We start from the raw sequence: 21,154 nt of genomic DNA, 5'->3' as shown, positions 1-21,154 counted from the left end.
GCCTTTCTTAAATTCCAGTGATTCTGAAACCTGCATCTTCAATCAGACTTAGACTCTCTGCTCCACCCACAGACCAAGGGGTTTCCCTCACTCTTTTGCCCACTCTGCCTTTCCCACTTCTGTGATGGGGTTCCCACTCAAGTTGGGGGCCCAGAGCCGTCCAGCCCTCTTCTCTGAGTCTCAGTTCCCGCCTGGGAGAGCTCCATAGGCCCTTCCTGAGTCCCTCCTGGCCTCCCCTGCTGAGTCACCCAGTCACGGCTTGTCTTGGAGTCTGTGAGGGGCCAGCACTCCTCCTGGCTTACAATCTCTCCATCTTCGAAATATTCCCACACTGAGTTGCCTGTTTAGAAGCTTCCAAACCTGACTGTGTTCACACGTGCAGATCACAAACTGTCAACAACACTGTACTGGCTGCCTAGTCAAGTCAGTCACCACAGACCTTCCTGTTCTTCATGGTCCCCCAGGAGGATAATTTTCACCCCCAAACACTTGCTCATGGGCTTTTTCCAGTCTTGTGTTTCCTTTATTTATTTCTTCAGTATTTGTTGAAGAAATATTTCTCCAATAAATTTCCCCTGCCCTTTCTCACGCCTTGCTAAACACTTATCTTCCAAAGTCTACTCAAAATCTATATCCTTATGATGCCTCTTTTTCCAGTCTGGAAATACTTCTATTAACACTGGAACCCGTGTCTCCTGCATTGGCAGGTGGATTCTTCACCTCTGAACCACCAGAGAAGCCCCATTGTAGATTCTTGTCTTGAACATTCTCTCAATTTTGTGGGGTTGATTCTATGTCATAGGTATCATTTCACGACCCAGAAATTCTTTCATTAAACAGATATTTTCTAAGCGTTGATGACATGCCAGGTACTAGTCAAAGCTCTAGGGATGCATCAGTGAGCAAAACAAAGACCTCTGCCCTTTCAGAGCTGACGTTAGCCCAGCTGAAGGCCAGCATAGTGACTCTGACTTTAAAGGTATTCAGCATATGTTTGTATAAATGGAGGATAGAAATAAAAGAAGAGAAGGAAGGGGTGGGGGTGGAGAAAGAAGGAAGGGCTGGTCTAGAAGAGTCCCCCTTCCTCGAGATTCTCAGATTGGGTGTGGCTCCTCATGAGCTGAGGCTGAGCTGGATTCCCTGACCTCATCTGGGTCCACACCCACGTCCTTAGATGTTGCTGGCTCTCTAAGAATCAAGCCAGGGTAGAGGGGCAATGAGATATGTTCTCTTCTGTGTTGAAAGGGCTTTGGCTAACATAACCAGACACATTTCCCTTGAGAAGAAAACCTCAGCTTTCATGGGTAAAAAGAATGTGACTTACTTTATTTCCTTGGCTTCCCAAACGGCCTTGACTCCCTGCCTCTCCTGCTGGTCCTGGAAGCCCCTGAAATAAAAGAAGAATTGCAAATATAGCAGAACATAAGGCAAGTTTCCTTGAAACCCTCTGTATCTCTTCTAAGAGGAAAATGAACCACAGATGGGGAAAGAGTTACGGCTTTATTGACTCCCGCTCTGGAAAAAAGTACCACAACTGTCAAATGAAGACTAGTAAATAAAAGAAAATTAATACAGTAATTCAGACCAGATGGTGCCTAAATGACTGTGTTTCCCAGAGAGTCTTCTCTTCCAAAGAGATTTTGGGTTCTCAATGTTTCGTTGTTAGAGCAGATGTTGTCAAAATGTCTAACATTTGAAGAAGGCATCATCCCAGATGACATTTGCCTAGAACTGCATTCTTCCTCGTTCCAAAAAAGTGTGTTGTTGTTGTTAAGGCAAACTTATCTTTGTTTGCAAATAATATGATTAGTACGATAGAAAACTCAAGAAACTTTACTAAAAATAATTAACACTCATAAGACAGGTTCAGGTGGTACAAGATAAACATTCTGACATTTTTTTCTCTTAAGATAAATCAGGAGAGTAAACCTAAATATATTTCCAGTTACCAATAAGAGAAAAAAAAAAAAAAACCCTGCAAAGTACTCAGGAAAAATTTAACAAGAAAGATAAAAGATCTACATAAATAAAGTTTTAACATTTTATTGATAAACATAATAGCAAAACAAACAAATAAGCATACCATGTGTCAATATGGAGAATCTATTTGATGTGATAGAAGTCTCTCCAGTAGTCTAGAAAGCATGCTTTCTTTTTTTAAAAAATTAATTAATTTATTTTAATTGGAGGAAAATTACTTTACAATATTGTGGTGGTTTTGCCATACATTGGCAGGAATCAGCCATGGGTGCATGTGTCCCCCAATCCTGAACTCTCCTCCCACCTCCCTCCCCACCCCATCCCTCAAGGTTGTCTGAGAGCACTGGCTTTGAGTGCCCTGCTTCATGCATTGAATTTGCCCTGGTCATCTATTTTACATATGGTAATACACATGTTTCAATGCTATTCTCTTATATCATCCCACCCTCGCCTTCTCCCGCTGAGTCCAAAAGTCTGTTTTTAACATCTATGTCTCTTTTGCTGCCTTGCATATAGGGTCATCATTACTGTCTTTCTAAATTCCATATATAAGCATTAATATACTGTATTGGTTTTTCTCTTTCTGATTTACCTCACTCTGTATAATAGGCTCCAGTTTCATCCGCCTCTTTAGAACTGACTCAGATGCGGTCTTTTTTATAGATGAGTAATATTCCATTGTGTATATGTACCACAACTTCCTCATCTATTCATCTGCTGATGGACATGTAGGTTGCTTCCATGTCCTAGCTATCGTAAACAGCGCTGCAATGAACATTGGGGTACACATCACATGTCTCTTTCAATTCTGGTTTCCTTGGTGTGTATGCCCAGCAGAGGAATTGCTGGGTCATATGTGTCAATTTTTTAAGGAATCTCCACACTTCTTCATAGTGGCTGTACCAGTTTGCATTCCCACCAACAGTGTAAGAGAGATACATAATGGAGAAAAAAAAATCTCTTTAACAAATGGTGCTGGGAAAACTGGTCAACCATGTGTAAAAGGATGAAACTAGAACACTTTCTACACATACACAAAAATAAACTCAAAATGGATTCAAGATTTAAATGTAAGACCAGAAACTATAAAACTCTTAGAGGAAAACATAGGCAGAACACTCTCTGACATATATCACAGAAAAATCCTCTATGATCCACCTCCCAGAGTAATGGAAACAAAAACAAAAATAAACAAATGGGACCTAATTAAACTTAAAAACTTTTGCACAATGAAGGAAACTAGGTGAAACAACACCTAGTTGTTCACAACAAGGCAAAAAGGGAGCCTTCAGAATGAGAGAAAATAACAGCAAATAAAGCAACTGACAAAGAACTAATCTCCAAAACATACAAGCAGCTCATGCAGCTCAATACCAGAAAAACGAACAGCTCAATAAAAAGTGGGCCAAAGAACTGAACAATCTTCAAAGAAGACATACAGATGGCTAACAAACACATGAAAAGATGTTCAACATCACTTATTGTTAAAGAAATGCAAATCAAAACCATAATGAGGTATCATCTCAAGCCGGTCAGAATGACTGCCATCAAAAAGTCTACAAACAGTAAAGGCTGGAGAGGGTGTGGAGGAAAGCATGCTTTCTTGGAACAGCTTGGAATAGAGCTAAGCATTCAAAGATCCCAATTCCGAGCAGCCCAACTAGCTTTCTATGTTTTTGACACTTGGGATTGAATTTTCCCTTGGGGATTTCCAAACATATGGCAACAGAAAGCTCTTTTGGTTAAACTGCTTACAGGTACTTGTAAATAATCCAAACACCAATGAACTGAAGTCATTTTCCCATTTTTTGCCATGACTACTATAATTTAAGAATAAACAATCCAAATCTGTGTAATAAGCATGAACCTTAGTAACTTAATTTTGTTCAAGCTGAAAAAATTAACATTACCTTTTCATCTTTTAAAAAATTAAAGATTTGATAAGATGGACATAAAAGATTTCCTAATAGGAAAGACTGTGGAACAACGAATTGGTTACTAGGGAAGATAATAATAATTTTCCTACAGCCTACAAAAAGGGAGAGTCTCAATTTCTTCACCCTCCATAGCTCTTATTCCTTTCCCACCTAACTTTTACTTCCATTGCTGCATGGAGTTCCCAAGACCTGTGCATTCAATCCAGTTGACTTTATAATGTTCTTATCTTATATAATTAATACTGTGTTCTTTGAAGCGTTTCCATTAACTTCTGTAACATCCAGTTACCATGGTTTTCCTGTCTTCTCTCTGGTTTCTTCTCAGTAACCATTGAAGACTCCCTTTCTATTGGCCTCTTAAATCTCCATGTACCAAGGGCTCCTCTGACCTTTTTTTTTTTTTTCTTTACTTCATCTGCTATTCCTGAGTGACAGCCTCATAGATTCACATACCACTTCCATCAAATGATCCTAAATATACGATTCTGGTCCAAAACAATCAACTGGCCAGCAGATTTATCTATTAAGATGCATATTGGGTATTTCTGGAGAAGGAAATGGCAATCGAGTATTCTTGCCTGGAAAATTCCATTGACGGGGGATCACTGGTGGGCTGCAGTCCATGGGGTTGCAAAGAATCGGGAACAACTCAGCGAGTAAACATAGGGTATTTCATAAAAACTGATTACCAGAGATAGTTATATTTACCACCAGTCACGCTCAGTCCTATTCTTTTCATAAGGAATGGTACCACCCTGACTTCCCTTGAAAACCAGGTTGGAAACCTAAGAATCATCCTAGACTCCTCCCTCTAGATCATCTTTCAAAGCCATTCAGCCACAAGTCCTACAGATTCTATTTCCTTTCTCTATTCATCTCTCTTCCATTCCCAAGGCCATCACCTACCTTCAGGTCCTTCTTGAATTCTCGCCCAAATTCCCAGCTTCCCTAAATGTAGCCTGGCCTTGCTCTAATCCATTCTCCTCTCTTTCTCCCTTTCGATTTAAAATGTTAGGCTGGTGATGCTATCACTTTGTCTGAAATTCTGAATTCTAAGTAGGTTTCACAATAAAGCTGATGGCCTTTATTGATATGTAAAATCCCTCAAAATGTGGCTATTGCATGCCTGTGCATTCATCAATCACTCTGTGGTCATGCTCATTAAACCATGTGAAGTTCTCAAATTCTTGTTGTCTTACGTCTCCACACTTACGCAAGTTGTTACTTTAGCTGTTCCATTTTCTGTCTAGGGAGAGGTACAATCTCCCTTTCCTTAAAAGTCTTACTTTTAGCATCACTTTTTCAGGAAGATCTGAATCCCCTGGATGAACTGGATCTCCTAAGTGTCCCACAGATGCCTCCGTATGTAGTTGTTCATTTATTTCTCTCATCCACTAGATGCCAGCCTGTACACTCCTTGAAGGAAGGGGCATGTCTTATTGACTTTGTATTTCTGGAACTTAGAAGTGTATGTAGAACCAATCACTCCACCCATTTCATGCCTCTATCCATCCACTTATCCAAGAACGGTCCCCAAGGGGGATGAAATAGTGTGCTTAGCTTGTTGGTTTTCCATATGAAATTTGTATGTATTTCACATGTACATGAAACATACTTCTGAAGTAGGGTTTTTATTTGCCCTTGACATTAGGGATATATTGGAAGTCTTATTTAAGAGCTCATTTTTTTGTGTGTTTCCTCTAGACATAAAGAGCTCTATGAGACACAGCAGACTTCTCAGAGCTACTCATGTATAGTCCCTACAAGCACACACAAGCACAATGGGAGATTATCCTGTTTGAAAGTCATCCAAAGTAAAAGATTTCTTAGATGGATGGATGGATGGGTGGAAATGGACAGGTTTGTAATTAGAACATCAGAAAACCTGCTTCTATTTCCTGGGCCGGATCACACAAACTGGGGTCTGTAAGTGCTTGAGTGGAGCTCAAGATTCAGTGAATTGTTACCCAGATATATTACCTACTCAAATACTGCTGATTGTAAAAGCGACATGTCTCTAAAGGAAAGAAGGGAAATTCCCTGTCACTCCCAAGATATCGAGTCAAAAAACTGACTTGATCTGAGATGAAGAGCAGCTGTGGAGAATAAAGAGGCGTCCAGGGCATCAGGCCTACTGGACATGGGTTGGAGCAAGCTCCGAGTGTTGGTTATGGACAGGGAAATCTGGCGTGCTGCAGTCCATGGGGTCGCAAAGAGTCGGACACGACTAAGCGACTGAACTGAACTGAACTAAAAGGAAAGGACATTGGTTAGAGGTCAAATCTCCATCGGCTTTGCTATAATGGTGGACTTTTATTGAGCATTTATTTTGTGAAAGGCATTGTACTGAGAGGTATATATTCTTTGCGGCTCCATGGACTGTAGCCCTCCCGGCTCTTCTGTCCATGGAATTCTCTAGGCAAGAATACTGGAGTGGGTAGCCATTCCCTTCTCCAGGATACTTATATATAGACTTATTCAATCCTTACAACAACACAATGACACACATGTTGTTAACACCATTTTGCCAGTTAAAAACAGATTCTCAAGGCATTTAACCCCAAATCACTCAGTTAAGAGGATGAGATGGGAAGTGAACCCAGTTCTGTCTCTAGAGACTGAACTCCTAGCCACTCTTGTCTTCTGTCCTAAGGCCCATGTTTCAGATAGGATTTCAAAACTCTTACCATCCATGCACCATCTGAGATTGGAGTTTTAAAAATGTGACTCTCCAAACTTGATGCAGGAGGCTGGGACAGATCTAACCTCCAACATGGGCGATCTAACAGGTTAGAGAGATCTAACCTCCAACTCTGACACAGAGTCCTTGGCAATCACAACTGCTTAAGTGAGGATAGAAAGGAGATGCTTAGAGCTTAAATTTTTTTTTTTAATGTCTTAGGTAGCATCTTATCAGAAAGGGTTGCACTAGGAGTTTGGGATACATGGCTGGGACACTGCCAAGAACCCCTTGACTTTGGATAGGCTGTGACAGGGCAGGGCAGAAGACGTGGGTCCTTCCCACACTTAAAAGAAATCCGTCTCACTATTTTTGTGGGGGTAAAATTCTTTCTACACTCACAACCAGCAGATATCAGGCCGGGGTGGAATACCTCAAGGAGATAAAGTTCTCAGCTTCTGGAAGAGCCAGGTATGAGCTAAGTCTGAGAAAACAGAAATCAAGAGACCAGCAAGGGGAGGGTTAATGCAAGAACAAACACCGGGACACCTGAGAAGATGCTGACCTGGACGGTGTTGGTGACAGCCCCCGAGCTCAACTTCTGATCTTTCTTCATATACCCTACACTCCATCAACACTGAACCATTTATGGCTTCCCAAAGTCACCTTCATCTCTATTTACACAATGTGGTTCCTTTCCCATGCCTGCCTCTCCCTTGGTCACCTGGAAAACACCTCCTTATCCTATAAAAATCTAAGCCACTGTCCTCCTTAAACTCCACCCTCCCTCCTACCGCTCTATCCCCTGTGTATAATTCTATTTTTAACATTCAGCATGTCACATCTCAACGATGTATTTGCACGAGTTTCCTTTATGAGATTGGGAGCATCTGAGGCTAGGGTCTGTGTTTATCTCAGCCTTTATTCTACTACAGGGCCTGATCCACAGGAAGTGTGTGTCAGTACTCGTTTGTCAAGTGAGTGGAAGAAATGGTCGATGATCCAACCTAGATTACACAGACTGATGAAATTCAATAATTGCAATACAGATTATGTATTGTCATGGGGTACTACTATTATGGCCTTCCTTGGATTGGCATTAGAATGCCTCGGGTATAGAATGTACCTGTTAGGCAATGTTGATACAATATGGTAGTAATATACATTTATATGATGCTTATTGTAATGCAGGCATCATTCTAAATTCCTATATATATTAAACCATTTAAATTTCACAACAATCCAATGTGGTATTATAACTATTATTATAATATAATTATAATAGCTATTATTACTATTCTCATTTTGCATCTGGGAAAGGTGAGGTACAGAGAGCTTAAATAAATTACCCATGGCCACACCACTAAGAAGGTTCAAATCTGGCAATCTAAACCAGGAAGCTTGGCTCCAGACTCTGTGCCCTTGACTACCATGCTAGGCTTTGCAAAAATTACAACAGAAGTTATATTTTGTATTCCAAATTTGCACTGGATAATTTCAACCTCCCTTGATATTTCATATGATGCTAGTGATTATCTCACTAATAAGTCTAAGTATTCAAGGAATAATGCCAGTTCTAACTGGAATTAGTATTTTGCATCTACTTTCCATTTCTCTTCTGGGCATTGGTTACATTAGCATAGGGCTTAAAAGTAAATCAAACAAGAAGGGAACAAAGAAAGGTACAAAAGAATATGCCATTCCTTTCAAAGTTCTTTCTTCTTTTTCATTATGCTACGGACTGTATTTCTTTTATTGCATATACCTGACTGCATTAGCACGTTTGATTTATGCAGAATGCTCCAACAGTGCATAAATTAAAAAGTTTTCAGGACACCATCAACAAAAATCACATCCCTTTTTCTAACTGTACATCCTAAGAAAAACTTCAAAAGACTGCAGTTAGAAAACACTCATGTAATTCCATCTGAGACACTGGTCCTTGTGCTGTAAAACACTGCACAGCCTGTGTCTGTGGATTTAGAGCCAATGAAGAATAACATTCTCTTATTGAATTGTTTGTCTCCCGTGGTTTCCCTCTGAAAGCAATAATTCTGAGATCGAGTTCATCATATCCTAAGCATAGAAAAATCTACACATTTTGAGATGGTACTTTCACTGTGTTCATGAGGGCGTTTTAAGAAAAGCAAAGAAAGAAGGGAACCATGCTTTCCAGGCAGATAAACAGATGAGCTCGGCTAGAAGGAGGTGGTGCCTTTTGACTTACTGGCAATGCCAAGAGGCTGGGTGATTTATGATATGACCAACCCTGCCAAGGCGAGATTAAGGGGCACCCACCCGTAGAAGTCAGCTACACGGCAAATGAAATACCTTATTTGAGTAATGGCCACTTGGATAAAATTCTGGATTCTAGAGCAAGGGAATTATCAAGCTCTGGATTTCAACCAATCTACATCTCAATATTTCACATAAACAGATGATATAATCGCCACATATATATTTCCTTTGGCACTTACTGTTATTTTAAAATCCCAGTTTGTGGTGCCAGCAAGCTTTCTTAGATTCAAGGATGTGAGTGCAAAACAGTTACTTTTCATTAGTTTAATCCTACATGAAATTTTAAGGTTTTCATGCTTTTCAAAGGGGCACAGTCATCAAAATTAGGAACAAAATATCATTATGAACAGTAATTAATATGCTTTTAAATATTGTGTTATTAGATACACATTCATGCAAAGAGCTTCTTAAAAATTCTGAAGGTGAACATATCCACTTAAATGTTGGACCACTGCCCAGTTTAACTAATGGACACAAAGTAAGGGATTTGCTTTATCCTCATGTTAGCCTTGAGCACAAGTCCCAACTGAGAATCATTCATTCATTTACTAATTGATTCATTATACAAATAAGCGTTGATTCTGTTGTGTGGCAGCACTGTTATTCTGGGCTCTGGGACAAAGTCCTAGCTCTCACAGAGCTTACAGTTTAGAAGGGAAGACAAAGAGCTAGTTCAGTTCAGTTCGGTCGCTCAGTCATGTCCAAATTTTTGCAACCCCATGGACTGCAGCACGCCAGGCTTCCCTATCGATCACCAACTCTTGAAGCTTGCTCAAACTCATGTCCATCAAGTCAATGATGCCATCCAACCATCTCATCCTCTGTCATCCCCTTCTCCTGGCTTCAATCTTTCCCAGAATGAGGGTCTTTTCCAATGAGTCAGTTCTTCCCATCAGGTGGCCAAAGTATTGGAGTTTCAGCTTCAACTTCAGTGTTTCCAATGAATATTCAGGGTTGATTTCCTTTAGGATGGACTGGTTGGATCTCCTTGCAGTCCAAGGAACACTCAAGTGTCTTCTCCAACACCACAGTTCAAAAGCATCAATTCTTCAGCACTCAGCCTTCTTTATAGTCCAACACTCACATCCATACATGACTATTGGAAAAACCATAGCTTTGACTATGTGGACCTTTGTTGGCAAAGTAATCTCTCTGCTTTTTAATATGCTACCTAGGTTGCTCATAGCTTTTCTTCCAAGAAGCAGGCATCTTTTAATTTCATGGCTGCAGTCACCATCTGCAGTGATTTTGGAGCCCCCTAAAATAAAGTCTGTCATTGTTTCCATTGTTTCCCCATCTATTTGCCATGAAGTGATGGGACCAGATGCCATGATCCTAGTTTTCTGAATGCTGAATTTTAAGCTAGTTCTTTCACTCTCCTCTTTCATGTTCATCAAGACGCTCTTTAGTTCCTTTTCACTTTCTGTCATAGGGTGGTATCATCTGCATATTTCAGGTTATTGATATTTCTCCCGGCAATCTTGATTCCAGCTTCTGCTTCATCCAGCCCAGCATTTCATATGATGCACTCTGCATATAAGTTAAATAAGCAGGGTGACAATATACAGCCTTGATGTACTCCTTTCCCAATTTGGAACCAGTCCATTGTTCTATGTCCAGTTCTAACTGTTGCTTCTTGACCTACAGATTTCTCAGGAGGCAGGTAAGGTGGTCTGGTATTCCCATCTTTTGAAGAATTTTCCACAGTTTTTTGTGATCCACACAGTCAAAGGCATTAGAGTAATCAATGAAGCAGAAGTAGATGTTCTTCTGGTATTCTCTTGCTTTATCTATGATCCAATGGATGTTGGCAATTTGATCTCTGGTTCCTCTGCCTTTTCTAAACCCAGCTTAGACATCTAGAAGCTCTCACTTCACGTACTGTTGAAGTCTCACTTGGAGAGTTTTGAGCATTACTTTGCTAGTGTGTGAGATGAGCGCAATTGTGTGGTAGTTTGAACATCCTTTGACAATGTCTTTCTTTGGGATTGGAATGAAAACTGACCTTTTCCAGTCCTGTGGCCACTGCTGAGTTTTCCAAATTTGCTGGCATATTGAGTGTGGCACTTTTATAGCATCATCATCTACCAGGATTTGAAATAGCTCAACTGGAATTCCATCACCTCCACTAGCTTTGTTTATAGTGATGCTTCCTAAGGCCCACTTGACTTTGCATTCCAGGATGTCTGGCTCTAGGTGAGTGATCACACCATGGTTATCTAGGTCATGAAGATCTTTTTTGTATAGTTCTCTTGTATATTCTTGCCACCTCTTCTTAATAGCTTCAGCTTCTGTTAGGTCCATACCATTTCTGTCCTTTATTGAGCCCATCTTTGCATGAAATGTTCCCTTGGTATCTCTAATTTTCTTGAAGCCATCTCTATATTTCTTTGCATTGATCACTGAGGAAGGCTTTCTTATCTCTCCTTGCTATTCTTTGGAACTCTGCATTCAAATGGGAATATCTTTCCTTTTCTTTTTTGCCTTTTGCTTCTCTTCTTTTCTCACCTATTTGTAAGGCCTCCTCAGACCACCATTTTGACTTTTTGCATTTCTTCTTCTTGGGAATGGTTTTGATCACTGCCTCCTGAACAATGTCATGAACCCCCTCCCATAGTTCTTCAGGCACTCTGTCTATTAGATCTAATTCCTTGAATGTACTCATCACTTCCACTGTATAATCCTAAGGGATTTGACTTAGGTCATAATGAATGGCCTAGTGGTTTTCCCTAGTGGTTTTCTTCAATTTAAGTGTGAATTTGCAATAAGGAGTTCATGATCTGAGCCACAGTCAGTTCCTGGTCTTGTTTTTTGCTGACTGTATACAGCTTCTCCATCTTTGGCTGGAAAGAACATAATCAGTCTGATTTTGGTATTTACCATTTGGTGATGTCCGTGTGTAGAGTTGTCTCTTGTTTTGTTGGAAGAGTGTGTTGCTATGACCAGTGTGTTCTCTTGGCAAAACTCTGTTAGCCTTTGCTCTGCTTCATTCTGTACTCCAAGGCCAAGCTTGTCTCTGTTATTCCAGGTATTTCTTGACTTCCTACTTTTGCATTCCAGCCCCCTATGAGGAAAAAAATATCTTTTTGGGGGGTTATTTCTAGAAGGTCTTGCAGGTTCATAGAACCATTCAGCTTCAGCTTCTTAGGCATTGGGGGTTGGGACACAAGACTTGGATTACTGTGATATTGAATGTTTTGCTTTGGAAAGGAACAGAGATCATTCTGTCATTTTGAGATTGCACTCAAGTACTGCATTTCGGACTCTTGTTGACTATGACAGCTACTCCATTTCTTCTAAGGGATTCTTGCCCACAGTAACAGATATAATGGTCATATGAATTAAATTTGCTTGTTTCAGAAATAGTTAAGCTAAGAAAATAAATATATTTTATGATAGCAGGTAGGAGACTTACTACTCAAAGTGTGGTCTAGGGACCAGCAGCATCAGCATCACCCAGGAGCTCGTTGGAAGTGTAGCATCTCAAGCCCCATCTCACACCTGCTCAACCAGAATCTGCGATTTAAGTTCTTTAGGTTTGTTCAGTATCTTGAAGGTGAAGAAGTGTTGGTGTTGGACAGTCACTTCCCATACTGGGTGCGTATGTGAGAACCACCTGAGGAGAGTTTGGATTTAAGTGGTCTGGAGCAGGTTCCAGGTGGTTGGGTCTTTTTACAGTTCTCCAAGGAGATTCTTAGGTGTGGTTAGTTGAGGACCACTGAAGTAGTTTGTATTCTGGGTGCAAGGGTAAGCCCCTGAGGACTGGGATTCGTGAGTCATGTGACCTGATTTACATAAAGAAGGAATTCTTGACATCACAATAATGGCTGAGCTGTTATCTTTTGCCTCTGTGTCTGACATAATGACACCCACTCTGCAAGGCAGTGACCAGAACATGATGCAGCCACCGCATTGAGCTCCAAGGTCAAACCTCATCCACTTTGCTGGTTCACAGGCAGCAGATAACTCCATCTGAGGAGAGGCAACCACAAGGACATCCACATTCAAGCCAAGATCAGAGTCAGATGCAGTCATTACATACCTGGGGACCTTTACTTCCCAGATTTCCTTTTTCTCCTTTCATACCAGCTTCTCCTCTTGGACCCTACATATAGAGAATTAAAGTGTTATTTTCTCCCCAAAAGAGAACATCAGAATATTAACTTGAATATTAAAAATGGAAATGCTAAGTCGGTAACATGGACAGAAATTAAAAAGAGAACTCCATTCATGCCTTTGGTTCTCTCTTGATTGGTCGACTTCTCCTTCTCTCCAAGGCATAAGGGTCCAGTCTAGTGCTTAAATGGCTTGGCATTTGCAGTCAAACTGAAGAAACACTGAATAGCTAAATTTTCCAGTATTGCTTTCTAATTATTCTAAAGGACCTTTGTACTAAAATTCATGTATCTGTTACTTTAAAAGTAATTTTTACTTATGTAAATCTGAAACTGGAATAATTAAGTGGATTTTCTATTTAATAACCACACTAAAGATTGGTCATAAATAAGACATAGCACATTGTAAGACAACATTTAGATAATTGTACATCTGGAGTATTATGTTTTCTATTAATTTTGGATTCCATATGTTATGTAGAGAAACCTTCATACTGTGTTTGGCTTTTGCATCTCATTTTAAATTATGTCATAAAAAAGCAAGAGCCTATAAAATGGATGAATAGATGTAGTATTACTTGTTTAGAATGAAATAAAGCCAGCCAATCTATTGAAACGCTTCCCTACAATCCTAGTGGCATATATTTCTCACTTGAAGGTAAGAAAAGTGAACATTCCTCAGTTGCCAGGTAAGACAAACAAAAGCAATCAAACTAGAAAGTAATAAGAGGTCCAAAGGGCAGACTGTTTACTGCTCTGAAATCTTGGTAAAATGTGGATTAACTTTCTCCTCTGATGTTTATGGATATTTTGCCCAACTTCCATGCAGCAAGCTGCCAACATATAAAAGTTACTTCCTTTTTTTTTTTTTTAGCTACATAGATTACAACCTTGAAACACTGCAGGATCATTGCTGTCCTGCATTTGCCAAAGAGCAAATTTACTTCTCAAGATTTCAAAAGTAAAAGTTTATAGAGAAAAAAATATTTTCTAACTTTCTTATTCCTGACCTTTCTTCAGCATTTCTGAGGACTTCCCTTCCCTCCTCATGATTGCTTTAGGCTACATCTTGCTCTTTCTGGCACATATTTCCTTTCCCCTCATGTAAGCAGTGTTAAGAGCCAACCATTTGCTTGTTCTTTGCAAAGGAAAAAGTGCTTGAGGCAGCTCCCTAGAGAAGTGAGCTAGGAAGATGACTATACATCACCCCCACTGAAGACCTCAGCTCTGTTCTTTGCTAGGGTAGAGCCAATTTTTCTATATTACAGGCATCCAGATACATTGCTCAATTGACCAAAAATCCCAGTTTTGAGGCCCAGCATTTTATTTGGCTCAGGATCTCCCTAGGATACACCAGTCAGCCTGGACCATTGTATAGGGACCGCTGCCCAGAGTTCATTGCCTTTTCACCTCCTGACTGGGACAGAACCCTTTATAAACATTGCAAGTTCACATATATCACCAACATGTACAAGCACTGTACAAGTCAAGACTGTGTTGCTTCCTTACTTCATTACTCTGAAAACACTTGAAACATCTGTACTTTTGCAAGAAGGTTGTATTCTATCAAGGGTTAAGATTCTTCTTTCTGTTCTCATAGCCTGGTTAGTCTTGTTACGTACCTGAGGACCCTTAAGTCCCAGTGACCCTGCAAGTCCATCTGGACCTGGGATGCCCGGTTTCCCCTATGGGGAGGGAGAATCAAACTGTTAACAGTATTTTCTCAGAAACTTTGTCTCCTTTATGTGCAAGTTTCAAAATATTTCTGCAATCATGATGACAATGCAGGATATTTGAAAAATAAATGTAAATATAAGAAGGCAAACAAAAATTTTCTATAATCTGAAGTAGAGATAACCATAGCTTAATATGTTGGTGTATTTACTTTCATTCTTCATACACCACATGCATATGTGCATGCACACATGTGCACACACACACACACACACACACACACACACACACACACTCCCTTCTTTCCTTGTAACACTGGTTATATACTATATCAAACTTGGGTGTTGAACTATAGAAACTCACAATTTATTTCACATTTTCTTAAAAGATCTCCATGCATCTATCTTACATTATATTTATATTCAAATATTACATTATACTTATATTCAAATATTTAAAAAGGGATCAAAAGTTGATCATTCCCTTCACATTGCTTTTGAACTCTGCCACAGATAAGAATTCCAAATAAGATTAAAAAGTTTAACTTAGATAGTTGGATAGCCTATATTTATGTCTCAGTTGTTACACAGTTAGATGAGATTAACTGTCCCTCGCTGATGCATTTTCCTGGAACTAATAAAGAGGAAATTCCTCAACACTCTTTCCCCAATCTCATCTCATTCACTTCATAGGAATTTTTTTTATTTGCTATCCATTTTGTTGCAATCTAACCTTGAAAAGTGTGTGTTTATGTGTGTGTGTGTGTGTGTGTGTGTGTGTGTGTGTGTGTGTGTAGCATCTGTGGATAGTAAATTCTTAGTCTTTATCTATCTGGAAATGTCTTATAATCATTCATAGTATAGCTAGGTATAAAATTGTATGTTATTTTTCTTCTGCACTTGCAAAACATTACTTTGTTGTTTTTGGCAAGTATTATTGTTGAGCAGAAGCCTATTTTAATTCTAATTGGTTATTCCTTTCATGGGTAAAAATGTTTTTTCTCTCTGGTGGTGTTTAAGATGTTTCCTTAACATGCTGGAGTTTTACCATGATGTGATTGTGAATGGATTTATTATTTATCCTTATTGCATCTTCAATCTGAGGATGTGTGCTTCCTCAATTTTGTAAAATTCTAAATCAGTGCTCTTTTATAAATACTGTAAGTTCATGTATAATATATCACCACCATGTACAAAGGGAGCATGATATGACAGATGGCATGGTTAACTTTTGAACAAAACATTCAGATTATCCAATTTGTACTAAGGTTTTATTGTACTCTCTTGGTTAAAAAAGGGTTTATGCAAATTATGAATAAGGTTTCAGAGTTAACTGAACAAAAATTTGAAAGAAAGGGGAGTGTGTGTGTGTGTGTGTGTGTGTGTGTGTGTAGCATCTGTGGATAGTAAATTCTTGGTCTTTGTCTATCTGGAAAAGTCTTATAATCACTCACAGTACAGCTGGGTATAAAATTGTAGTTATTTTTCTGAAAACAACTTGAATTACTAGAAATTACCTGTATTTGAAATCAAACAAAGTTAAATTTAATACTAATTGGGCCAAGCATTGTCTCTGATCTTTAATATTTAGAGTTTTTTTTTTTTTATCAAAGTGCCCATATTTAATTTTCTTTAAAGATTTGAGTTCTTTAAGTTATAGCTTAAAAGTTTTCCCAAATTTGATTCCACAACCAATATTATCAAAAAGCAAAATAAATTTAGACTTTCCAAAGGCTTTATTCAGGCTCCTTGACTGGACACACATTGTTTATCATTTGCAGTTTAGAAAATAAAAAAAAATTAAAAATAAAAAAAGATCTCTGTACCTGTGGGCCTGTAGGTCCCCTTTGGCCATGAGCTGCCTACAGTAGGGAAAAAAGTAGATATCATTAACCCTGAAAAATTCTTTTTAAAGTTTAACTTAATAACAGAACCCTTGGGGCATTGACATTAAAACAAAAAGTTACCACATTTTGCTTTAAATTACCCACTGCACCATGAAAGCAAAATATTGCCAACTCTGAATTTCTATCCTAGGGCAATAGATGAATAAAACCATAGACAATGTAAATCTATACATACTGGTTGGAACAGATTGTGGTCAGTAATTCATCTTCTACTAAATTACTACTAGAACTTACCATAAGCACCAAAATTGGCTGACTTGAATTGTATTTCTTTTCATTTTTCCAAAGTGCTACCAAGTAAGCCAGAAATTAAGTGTAGAAATGGCCAAAAGGCAGGAAGCCAGAGGAAACACTAGGAGAATTCATGAACATTATTATAGATTGATTTCAGAAGCTAATGACAGAAAAACTAATTTTATCCCTCTTCCCCTTCAAGAAGTCAGATAAGCTTACCTGTCAAAAATGAAAAATCAACTTAAGAATTCAAGATTACTCAATTCAGTATGTTAACAAAATACTTGATCAAAAAAGTGGCTAGACTAAATGGATTTTTCCTACTACTCTTATGTATAAAGTGAAAATCTGAATATTTCTAGATCAATATTTCATAAACATGGGAAACAAGAGACTAAGACATTTTATTGTCTAAGTCAGATTATAGAATGACTGATATCCAGGATTTGTAAAATTAAATATATATCAGACATTTTTGTGATGGAAATTTATTTGAGATAGTCAAGTCACATTTTTATGTGAGGCTGGTCTTGAAAGTTTTAAATTCTTCTAATTATATTTCAGTCAAGATCTCTTGTTATTTAGGAAATAGACTATGTGTCTGGGGATATGATTAGAGGCCTATTTCTTTAACACCGAATGATGAATGTCAAAATGTCCATATCAGAGGGATGAAAAGCAGTTTTCTCTACTCCTTTCACACAAGGGGTTATCTTTTCTGGTTCAATTCACATCAGTTTCATTCAGAAAAATATCTATCCAACATCTACTATCCACAAAGTATATAGGATGGGAACCATAGGATCATAAAGGTGACATACAGTCCTTGACCTCAGAAGACAGTGGGGAGGAGATAAATGCTACAAGTATTTACAAGGCAGAATATATCAGATGCCATAAGAAAGGGGATGACAGAAATATGGGTTTCTTCCAATTGAAAAATGACTTTATAGACATTTCTCCAAAGAAGAAAAACAGATGGCCAACAGGCACATGAAAAGATGCCCAACATCACTAATTACTAGAGAAATGCAAATCAAAATTACCATGAGGTACACTTCACACCGTTGGATCATAGAGAAAGCAAGGGAATTCCAGGAAAACATCTACTTCTGCTTTATTGACTCTCCTGCAGCCTTTAACTGTGTGGATCACAACAAACAGTAGAAAATTCTCAAAGAGATGGAAATACCAGAGCATCTTACCTGCCTCCTGAGACATGTGTATGCAGGTCAAGAAGCAACACTTAGAACTGGACATGGAACAATGGACTGGTTCCAAATCAGGGAAAGAATATTTCAAGGCAGTATATTGTCACCCTGCTTATTTAACTTCTATGCAGAGAACATCATGGGAAATGCTGGGGTGAATTAAGCACAAGCTGGAATCAAGAATGCTGGGAGAAATGTCAATAACCTAAGACACACAGATTACACCACCCTTATGACAGAAAGTGAAGAGGAACTAAAGAGTGTCTTAATGAAGGTGAAAGAGGAGAGTGAAAAAGCTGGCTTAAAACTCAACATTCAAAAAGATAAGATCATGACATTCAGTCACATCACTTCATGGCAAATAGTTGAGCAAACAATGGAAACAATGACAGACTTTATTTTTGGGGCTCCAAAATCACTGCAGATGGTAACTGCAGCCATGAAGTTAAAAGATGATTGCTCCTTGGAAGAAAAGTTATGACCACCCTAGACAGTGTATTAAAAAGCAGAGATATTACTTTGTTGACAAAGGTCCATGTAGTCAAAGCTGTGGTTTTTCTAGTAGTCATGTATGGATGTGAGAGTTGGACCATAAAGAAGGCTGAATGCCAAAGAATTGATGCTTCTGAACTATGGTGTTGGATAAGACTCTTCAGAGCCCCTTGGATTGCAAAGAGATCAAACCAGTCAACCCTGAAGGAAATCAATCCTGAATATTCATTAGAAGGACTGATGATGGAGCTTTGGCCACCTGATGGGAAGAGCCAACTCACTGGAAAAGACCCTGATGCTGGGAAGACTGAAGGCAAGAGGAGAAGGGGACGACAGAGGATGAGATGGTTGGATGGCATCACTGACTCAATGGACATGAGTTTGAGTAAGCTCTGAGAGATGGTGAAGGACAGGGAAGTCTGATGTGCTGCAGTCCATGGGGTTGCATAGTCAGACACGACTGAGTGACTGCAACCACCACTTCACACCAGTCAGAATAGCCATCATTAAAAAAATCTACAAATAACAAATGCTGTGGAGGGAGACTGTGGAGAAAGGCTGTGGAGAATAGGAAACCCTCCTACACTGTTAGTGGCAATATAAACTGATGCAGCTACTATGGAGAACAACACAGAGGTTCCTCAAAAAACTAAAAATCAAGTTGCCAGATGATCCAGCAATCCCATTCCTGGGCATATATTTAGACAAAACTATAAATTCAAAAGTATATGTACCCCAATGTTCACTGTAGCACTATTGATAATAGCCAAGACATGGAAGTGACCTGAATGCCTATTGACAGATGCACAGAGAAAGATGTGGTACATACATACAGTGGAATATTAGCCATAAAAAAAAAGAATGAAATAATGCCATTTGTAGCAACATGGATGGACTAGAGATTATCATACTAAGTGAGGTAAGTCAGAAAAAGAAAGACAAATACCATACAACATCATTTATGTGTGGAATCTAAAACTGGAGACAAATGAAGATATCTGTGAAACAGAAACAGACTCATAGGCATAGAGAATAGACTCGTGGTTGCCAAGGGGGAAGGCATATGGGGGAGTGATGGACTGGGAGTTTGGGATTAACAGATGCAAACTATTATATATAGAATGGGTAGAGAATAAGATCCTATTTTATAGCACAGGGAACTATATTCAATATCCTGTAATAAAGCATAATGGACAGGAACATGAAAAGGAATATATATATATATACACACACATATACATATACATATACACATATACATATACTGAATCACTTTGCTATACAGCAGAAACTAATACAACTAACTGTATTTCAACAAAATAAAGTAAAACCTCTAAAAAGTAAAAGAGTTGGACAACATCTGTCATCATGGGTGGCTTGAAGTTGTGGTCATTTTTGTTAATTCACTTTAAATTTCTTTTATTGTTTTTGGTGAGTTGTATAGAAGTGGAGTAGTATAAAAAAAAATCCTCTGACTTTACTATCTTTAGGTGGAATTCTAATTTTACTCCTGAATGACACTGCTGAATCTATAACTCAAGAAGGGACCGTATTTCTCAGGAGCTGTGTGGTTTAGCTAATACATGGTGATATTGCCTTATCCTCCAGAGAGATTATAGCCTGTATAAAATAAGAAAAATACATCTCCCATGCCAGGATTTTTTGGACGATATTCTTTAAGCTCAAAATACTTTCCAGGGGTATGTAAACTGGCAACACCCTTTTAGAAAGTCAAATAAATAGCCAATGTACTTTTAAAAATCTTTAGATGCACTTTAAGGGCTTTCCCAACAATTAAATTCTGCAGGTTTTAAACATAATCCCTGTTCTTATTTTTCTCTGTCTTACAAAGAAGAAAAGTATGTTCCAACATATAAAAACATTTTCCTGTTGTAGTATAATAGCTGGTTTTATGAGCTTCTGCTCAGAAAATACAATGCATAATAATGTAATGTGTTAAACTAGTTTTTATTTGTCCTTAAATTTAAAACATTAAAATTATATTAGTTTCAGATGTACAACATAATGATTCCATATATGTATATATTGCAAGAAGACCATCATTCAGCTAATAAATCTAGTTAGCATCTATCACTACATGTAGTGGGTGGGGAGGGATGAAGGAAGTTGGAGAAGTCTGGGTAACGAAATAAAGAATGGAAAGAATATGTTGCACAATGAGAAGAGACATTGGGTTCTAGTTTAGAACCCAATGCAGGCATTTAAGTATATTTTATTAAAGTTATATTTTCTTAATGGATAAAGATTTTATTTTAAAATGTCAATACTTTTCCAAGAAGTCAAACACAGAAACTCTTTTTAAAAACACCTACTGAAAAAAATAACAACAAAGACCCCCCAAAGTTTTCATAAGCAAGTGACCTAGTTTTGCTCTCAGATATGTTTTTATAGACATATATTACATACAATCTCTTTAGGAGTATGGAGTGTCCTCAAAATATATATATAGAAATATAGAAATGCTTATATCCTTAAATTTTTATATCCTTAAATATAGAAATGCTATATCATCCAGAAATTCCACTTCTGCATATTTATCCAGAGGGAAAAAAACACGAACTCAAAAAGATATACCCACCATGTGTGTGTATGTACACATATAGACA

General features: G+C 38.4%; 1 protein-coding gene across 1 annotated transcript in view; it reads right to left on the bottom strand.

Annotated features, from left to right (window-relative positions):
• Positions 1 to 21,154, bottom strand: part of COL6A6 (collagen type VI alpha 6 chain) — a 106,244-nt gene that overhangs the window by 41,688 nt on the left and 43,402 nt on the right. Inside the window, exons 20-23 of the mRNA XM_061167962.1 lie at positions 16,510 to 16,545; positions 14,633 to 14,695; positions 12,938 to 13,000; positions 1,325 to 1,387 (exon numbers count right to left, since the gene is read on the bottom strand). Of these exons, the coding sequence (XP_061023945.1) occupies positions 1,325 to 1,387; positions 12,938 to 13,000; positions 14,633 to 14,695; positions 16,510 to 16,545 (225 nt within the window). The remainder of the gene's footprint in view (positions 1 to 1,324; positions 1,388 to 12,937; positions 13,001 to 14,632; positions 14,696 to 16,509; positions 16,546 to 21,154) is intronic.

The sequence above is a fragment of the Dama dama genome, chromosome 19 (genome assembly GCF_033118175.1).
Source record: "Dama dama isolate Ldn47 chromosome 19, ASM3311817v1, whole genome shotgun sequence".
Taxonomy (NCBI): domain Eukaryota; kingdom Metazoa; phylum Chordata; class Mammalia; order Artiodactyla; family Cervidae; genus Dama; species Dama dama.
The sequence above is the reverse complement of the archived record's forward strand: the minus strand, read 5'-3'. Positions and strand labels throughout refer to the sequence as shown.